The sequence below is a fragment of the Bicyclus anynana genome, chromosome 11, assembly GCF_947172395.1.
Source record: "Bicyclus anynana chromosome 11, ilBicAnyn1.1, whole genome shotgun sequence".
Classification (NCBI taxonomy): domain Eukaryota; kingdom Metazoa; phylum Arthropoda; class Insecta; order Lepidoptera; family Nymphalidae; genus Bicyclus; species Bicyclus anynana.
Window position 1 is genome coordinate 15,578,257 of NC_069093.1, and position 8,290 is coordinate 15,586,546.

At 37.5% G+C, this 8,290-nt stretch overlaps 1 protein-coding gene across 1 annotated transcript; it reads right to left on the reverse strand.

Moving 5' to 3' along the window:
* Window positions 1-4,815: 4,815 nt before the first annotated feature.
* Window positions 4,816-7,894, reverse strand: LOC112043771 (pancreatic triacylglycerol lipase). The gene is made up of 2 exons (XM_024079333.2): window positions 7,736-7,894; window positions 4,816-5,897 (listed from the first exon to the last, which is right to left on the reverse strand). Exons 1-2 carry the CDS (start codon window positions 7,845-7,847, stop codon window positions 4,996-4,998), a joined length of 1,014 nt encoding a protein of 337 aa, XP_023935101.2. The 5' UTR covers window positions 7,848-7,894; the 3' UTR covers window positions 4,816-4,995.
* Between the last annotated feature and the right edge of the window lie 396 nt (window positions 7,895-8,290).

Here is an 8,290-nt window from a genome sequence, read left to right on the forward strand (position 1 = left end):
CAGGGAGCCGCTGGATGCTGGCAGCTCGAGATCGTTGTGCTTGGAGGCCTATGTCCAGCAGTGGATGTCTATCGGCTGATAAGGTAAGGTAAGATAACTAAGAAACATTTTCACACCGAATGTTTAACTGTTTAACTAATTACGATTAATTATATACGAGTTACATATTAAGTACGTATAAATACGAGTTTAAAATTCAATTCAATTCAAGTTCGGGATGTCCACTAATGAGACAGATCCTTGCTTTGCGAATTTCTGTGAAGGTAGGTTTTAGAATGTCCCTTACTATTAGTCTCACATCACATCAAGGTGAAACGTGCTGTTTCAGTATTTAAAACTGCATTATTTATAAAATAATGATATTTTATACTAGAATTGGGGCTCTAGCGCATCAAAACTGACGCGCACAAATATGGAAAATTGACTTAATTTCATTTAGTCGCTTATTAAACAATGAACGTTATATAAACAAATAATACCTAAATATCGTCTACAATGTCGAGTTGTGTATTTAGAAAGTGTAAAAACTATATTTACATAAATATATAATGGAATTAAGGACTAAATTATACACGTGAGTGCTCAGTGGTGTAGCTGAATTCGGATCACATTTTGCGGTGATTTTGAAGGGACGTAACCTATCTATAGTATAAAACTATCATTGATAGTCAGTCTATTTTAACAGCGCACTACAGGGGCTCCCTGTTTAGAGGAGAGGGGACATGATGGGGATATCTTCTAAGCTCCGAAATACTAATTACATTGATAATATTATAAACTAGCCGACGCAGTAGGGATTTCACCCGCGTAGTTCTCGTTGGTGTGAAAATACGGTGATAAAATATAGCGGACACCCGCAACTTCGTCGGCCCTTAAACCTCCTTAGTCCGGCCCTATCGCAAAATCCGTTCTATACCTACTAACTATAAACCACCTCCCTGCCAAATGTCATCTTTGTACATCTAGCGATTTTCGAGATTTCATGATGAATGAACCTTTCGCATTTATACACCGTGCTACCGGCCGCGACTATAATCCGCCGCGACATGTATGTATCCATTACGAGAAACTCTATAGTAATATTAAAAATAAGCTGAAGCACATTCACACGCTATCGAAAAAAAAAATTAAAATTGATGAAAAAACTTCAGAATATCCTGTTTCATTCTGTTTGGAAAGAAGAAGTTAATGAACTTTAACCTAGTTTCAGAAATTTTGTTGTTTAATACCTACATACCTACTATTTTTGATACACCTAGTCGGCGGCAGTGTCTTTACTAGGGCTGTTAATAAAATATCGATATATCAAAATATCGACATTATCACTTAATAGCGATAAGTATTCATTACTAATATTTTAATGGACGATATATCGATAGTTCGATATTGAAACGTAGATACCGATACTAGATATTTTTAACAAGTTTTAATTTTTTTATATCCCTCGCAAATTATTTAAACTAAAACATTATCAAACATAATCTACTTTACTTTATTTATACTTTATTACGTTTTTCATATTTTAGTTTATTTAATTGCATTTTATCGAAAATGTCACTGAAATAAGTAAAACGTAATGTATTCAGATAGTATACACTACTTTACCCTCAGACAAAACTTTAAACATGTTTAATCGTATTAATTTACTTGTCAATTTAGTTACATAAAAAAATAGTGAAGTTTAATAAATACTTAATTGTTAAAAGTTTTCATTTAGCCGAAAAATTTATTTTGAAATTATCGATATATCGAGAATCCGATATTTTGAAAATTAGCAAGCCATAGTTTCCTTTTTGATAACGCCGCTCGCCGCCTAACCCGTAACTATTGTCGGCAATGTCCAAAAATAGGTACAGGTAAGAAATGTATCTTTCGATCGTTTCTTATAACGCAAGGTGATTGGTTGGGTCTTAATAATTCGATCATTCGGGTCACGGGTCTTTCGTGTTTTGTGTATCGTTACGACTCGACTTAAAGTATGTAGTTACTTGAGTCTTAAACTGAACATCCGTAGGACATGAATCGGAACCCTTTTTTTATTCGTTACAAGTTAGCCATCGACTACAATTTCACCTGACGGTAGTGTAGTAAGTGATTATGCAATCTGAAATGGAAACGGACTAACTTATTAGGAGGAGTATTTGAATCCACGGCTTGGCGGTACGTCTTTGTCGGTAGGGTGGTAACGAGCCACGAAGTCTCCCACCAGCCAGGCCTGGACCAAAACACCAATCGGCCCAACCGAGGTTCGAACCCAGGACCTCCGTCTTGTAAATCCACCGCGCACACCACTGCGCCACGAAGGCCGTTAAAATTCCAAACTGATCGGATTTTAGGTTGCTATTCTGTAGAGTGATGTTGTACGACTGACCGACGAGTATTCGATCCAGATAATTGTTACAAGTCCAATTCAGTGTGGTGCACAAAAATCGTTCGCAGATTATTTGAGGCGCTGACGACCGCGGCACTCGCTCACGCACAAGTACTGATCGGGTATCAGAGATTCGATCAATCGCGATCGACACAGGTCTAGTACGGGTTAACACCCGTAAATAAAATAAAATTGAATTTAAAGAAATAGGTTAAAGTGAATGACCTCAAAGCTCAAAGGGACCGACGGGCTGCCGACGTGACTGCGGCGAGGAGGTAGGTAGATGTTTGAAAATACAGGTTGTTTAAAAATAATCGATTTTTGAAAGTTTATAACAATTGTAACTCCTTGAATTGTACTTTGTTTTTTTTTTTAATAACACTGATGGATAATAGACATTGGGTACATTATGTGGGATTTTGGTTTAAGACGAATAACGTAGCGCGGTGTATTTTAGGATGACACTCACAAAGAGAGTTTTCATAATCGGTTCTGTATGTCGCCGTGGAAGCTTGGCTCACTGAAAAATCTATAACCTTAAACCTAATAATTATCATGTTTACTCTTAAGTTATTGCGATTCGACTTTTTTTCAAGTAATCTTATGATTTCGCAATTAAAATAATGTCCTGTTTTGATTTAATTAATAATAAGTCTCTCAAGTAATGATCACAGGTGACAGCAGTAGAAAAGAAATTCTTTAAGTTCTATGTTGAGATTTTGCTGTCGTAACGGTTAGCAAAATCTACGTTAATTATTGTGATAATATTAGAATCAGGTTTTCATGTAATTACGATTTAATTATTAATTGTCTAAATAAAAAAAAATATATAGCATCGTGTCGGTAGCCGCGAAAATGCCGCGTAACCGGTACGCTTGAGAGAGTGAGGCACCTTGCCCCTCTCTTATGCGAGCTTCAGCTAAGTAGTACTACAGTCATGGTACGAAAAAGTGAGATATAAAGTTGTTTTCGTGTACCATTGGTAGGGGCGCAGGTCCCACCGCAGACCGCAGACACGAAGCCGGGCTAAACTGAACTGGAGTTCGTTATTCGGTTTTGATACTGATACATTGAATTATTCGCAGCCTCCCCGGGCGCCGGAATATGCTCGTAATATCGCTAATCCGGTAGATGTCATCCATTTATAATGTATCTATAGATAACTGCCCTGATTCAGTGGTTAGAATGTGTGGTTTCGGATCACAAGGTCCAGAGTTCGAGTACCTTTTTATTCTTCTTAGTATTTTTTTAGTGTAAATTATCAGCATAGAATGTTGAAGCTGGTAGTTCTATAGCCGCGTATCTCGGAAAAATCATAAGCCGTCGGGCCGTTTATTTTCATTAATAAGTGATAATGATCGTTAATGATCATAAGCACCGTGCAACCCACCGATGACTAAACTCCTGAACTAGAGATAAACTTTTATATTCCACGGAGCAGAATATAAAAAATCCATAATTCCGGCAGGATTTATAAAGAACAGAATTTCGCACGAATGAAGTCTGTTATTCATCATCATCATTAACAATCAATATTCAGCTCACTGTTGAGTACGAGTCTCCTCTCAGAATTTAATAGTTAGATTAATAGTCCAACACGCTGGCCCATTGCGTATTGACAGACTTCACATCACCTAGAGAATTAAAAAAAATCTCAGGTATGCAGGTTACCTCACGATGTTTTTCCTTACGCGTGAGACACGTGATAATTATGCAATTTCTTAAAATGCACATACCTAACTGAAAAGTATGTGGTACATTTCCCGTATTTGAACCTACGCCATCCGAATCGACGGCGGAGTATCATACATATTCACTATATTATTCGAAAAAAAAAACAACAAACATAATAGTTTCAAAAGTTGTTTTATTGTTCTAAAAGCTATTCATTAAGTAGCTTTGTTCTAATAGTCAAATTGTATCAGCAAACATTATCAACAGTCAAACGTTTTGTTGAGGCGACGCCATTGTCGCTACACCGGTAGTAATAAAAAGTAACAATGAATTGCGAAAATCACTGGTGTCCTTGAAATACTGTGCGTACAATAAATCTTGTAAAACACAGTATACCACTGTACATACCTGCAAATAAACAGGGCCACGGCAGTGCCCCGACCAAGACTAGCAAAAAGCGCACGGTTTAAACCATATTTTTGCTCAAATCATTAGTTTCCTAATAAATCAACAAGGGATATGTTTTGTATCGGTATAATTAAACAATAATAGATTGTTTAGTCACATACAACTGTAAATAGCTGTTCTTAGCTAAGAACAGCTCAGTATGGAAAAGCGCCAAACAAAAAGTTATTGTAAAGCGTTATGTTCAACAAGTAAAAAGTCCGCCAAATAATAAAAATATACTCAGGTATAACCTGGACAGAAAAATAATAAAACCTCGATATGGTGCGGAAAAAAAGAACTTTTTTAAATCACTTACAGACTGCTAAAAAGTAGTACTGCCCTCAATTGGGATTTTTATTGTTTGCTATACCTACCTACATTCTTTAAGTGGAAAATACAAATGCCCAATTGAGTACACTGAACATACAATTGGATTATTTATCTATTTTACTACATATTTACAGCGTATACACAACAACAACAAATTATTAAATTTAATTCTATTACAAAACACCATAAGTCGCTGTTGAAGCATAGAAAACACCAGTCGCATTACCAGGGTTCGAATAACCAGCTATAGTGACTTCGTTTGCCGCGCATTTGCCTTTGGTAAACTCTTTGTAAGAATCGCACTTCCAAGCCAAATACCAGCCAGGATTACTAACAGTCTCGGCCCAATATTTAACACAAGATTTGTGACTGCATCTTGCTTCTGAATCACCGAAACTGTTGAAAAAATTGGCATCGCAAAGCGGTTGAATCTTGCCATCGTTTAAAAAGAAATCAGCGTCTGCCAGAACGCTTGTTGTTCCTAAACCACCAGCGTTGCAATGATAAACCTCGACGTACTCCGCAATTCCTGAACGAATTTGGTCTTCAATTAGCGAATTTGAAAAGCAAGGTCCCGCTGGATCGATCCCTGTCACCCGCCAAACTTTCTCTGACGTCATATTATAGTACATAGAGCCAGCATACCCGAGGATCTGACCGCCCAAACTGTGTCCAATACAATGTATGTTCTTGGATTCGAAACCTATTAAGCGGAACTTGGTCAGTAATTGCCCTACCGCTTTTCCCAAGTCGTATGTGTAATTCACTGAGCGTTCGTAGCTTTTTACTCGACCTCCTTGCGCTGAGGTGTAGATTGAGTGGTCCAAAATCATCAGGTAGATGTTGGGAACGTTTTTGAAAGCCATGCGAATGATCTCCGGTGCGTTCCGGGCGATGTGTGACTTGTAACCAGGCACGAACAATATGAGTCTTCTAGTAACGTCAAGGTTGTAGGCATTTCGGATAGCTTCCGCTGCGCTGTCGATAGTGTAGCTGTAGTTGTAGTCATTTTGGAAATCATAGAAGAACACTTCTGTGGCGGATACGTTCAAATTCAAATCCTTGCTGTGGTCACCTGAAATATCAAATTGTACACATTAAATAAGTAAATCAATTTATTTTTTCTCGTGCCCTTGGATGATTTTAGAATGCATTCTGTAGTGTTTGTGTATATATACACAGGTAGTGGGAGAAAGCGGGCAGTCTGTCTCTGGCATCGAGAGAAGACGGACGTGTGCCGCTGGCCATTATAGTGTATAATAGTGTAGTGGTGAGACAGTGACTTACTGTTATTACAGTAAGGACAAGGGACCTTACACATTCTAAAGGCCATTTTAAAAATAGAATCCATCTTTAATCACCCAATATTTAGTAACTATTAGGTATTTGTGCGATGTAATAAATATTTTGGTTTCTATCAATAAGCAACTAACCAACAAACTAAAAATATGTATTACTACACTAATGAGACTTATGACACTAACAGGCCGAGTACGAACGATTTTTGGGCGGTAAATCCTAAAAGACTAAAATACTAAAGTAGGTAGTCCGAACTAGGCCTTATGGCTCGAAAATAGGTATTTTTCTATCTAATTATGGCTAGATATACGTACCTATAGTGCGTGGAGGCGATTTTAATGAAATTTTTATTAGATTAATTCAAAATATTTTTGTACTAGGTAATTTTTGAGCCAAATAATTCCTAAACTGTGGTCCATACACGTATACCTACACAAGTCGTCAATTATGATACTACGTCACAAAACGACACAAAGTAGTCTGTATTTCGCCTTCAAATAAACTTGTTATACCCATAAAAAATATATGGAAGGTCAGGAATGCTACAAGTTTGTGGCGATGCATTAATTATGGGAGTTTAATTCATACACCACACGCGCGCTCCCATAAGTTCATTGATCATGCATATTACCTGCGCTTGACATATGCCGATAAATACGATAAAAATACAAAAAAAAAACAACAAAAGACAAAGACGTACCGCCAAGTGATTTAGCGTTCCGGTACGATGTCGTATAGAATCCGAAAGGGGTGTGGATTTTCACCCTCCTCCTAACAAGTCAGTCCGCTTCCATCTTAGATTGCATCATCACTTACCATCAGGTGAGATTGTAGTCATGGGCTAACTTGTAAAGAATAATAATAAAAAAACCAGAGGCTACAGGTCAGAATAATCTTGTACACCTCTTCTAAGTAGGCCTGCTACCATTTTAGACTGCATCATCACGTAATATCAGATGTGATTGCGAAGTCAAAGGAGTCCAATATAATCTAAAATACTCGACGGATTTTAATGAAACTTGGTATAAATATTCTTCAGGTTATAGGCAGGTTATAGGCAGGTTATAGTATACTTTTCATCACGTTACGATCAATAGGAGCAGAGCAGTGAAGGAAAATGTTAGGAAAACGGGAGAAGTTACTCCATTTTTACAGCGATACTGCTGTAAGGGCTGGATTAAAGAGGTCTAAGGGCAAACGAAGTCGCGGGCGTCATCTAGTGATGAATAAAATTATATTACATGTACTAAATAACCGTTTTTAGGGTCCCGCATCTCAAAAATAAAAACGGATCCCCAGGATTACTATTTTTTCCATCTATCTATCCGACTGTCCAGATCCTCTTCTAAAGATTCTTGATCTCGGGAACGTGCAGAACATATTATTTTCAGGTCTACAGTCCTTTGAAGCTGTGAATCAACTGTTGAATCAATAATAAAAACAGTTGTCTAGATAAATATAAGTCCGTGACTTTCATTAGAGGCTACTCTACCTTCTAAGGAACAGTGAGGTCATTGGCAAGTAAATAATAGAAACGAAGCAGGAAAACATACAATACATTTTAATAAGTTGATTTAAATAGGTATGGTAATACTTATAGACTTTTTTACTTACATGTAATCCAATCTGAATATAAAAGAGTTCTGAATGGTCCATACTTAGCCACCCAGTTGGCATTCGTATCTAAAAACAAAAACGCACAAACAATATAAAACACGCGCTCCATTGATAAGACGTCTGACCGAGTCAACGGTCAATTGATAACTGACACTTGCATGATTTCTAGTGGCATGTTATTTGTATAGTTAGTATCATTTCAGGTTACTAATTATAATTATAGGTTCACTGACTTAGGGCCGGCGTATATCTGGCGTGAATCGTGAAGCAAGCAAGCAAAAGATTTACAGCCGATGGACGTCCACTGCTGAACATAGGTCTCTTAAACGAAGTTCCAAACCAGAGGCGTAGCGTGTTTTGAAGGGCCCTATATCATAATTAGGGCAAAGGAAGGGTAAATTTCTCACAAAAGAAACAAAAATGCGACAGTGACTTTTTAACCTATGTATGTATGTTGACGGCCTCCGTGGCACAGTGGTATGCGCGGTGGATTTACATGACGGAGGTCCTGGGTTCGAACCCCGGCTGGAACGATTGAGATTTTCTTTTGTC

Bases quoted from the DNA above. Each gene is read 5' to 3' on its own strand.
- LOC112043771 (XM_024079333.2), bottom strand. From the start codon at position 7,847: ATGGAGCGCGTGTTTTATATTGTTTGTGCGTTTTTGTTTTTAGATACG. The intron at 5,898-7,735 runs GTAAGTAAAAAA...TTGATATTTCAG, and splicing joins ATATTCAGATTGGATTACAT to GTGACCACAGCAAGGATTTG.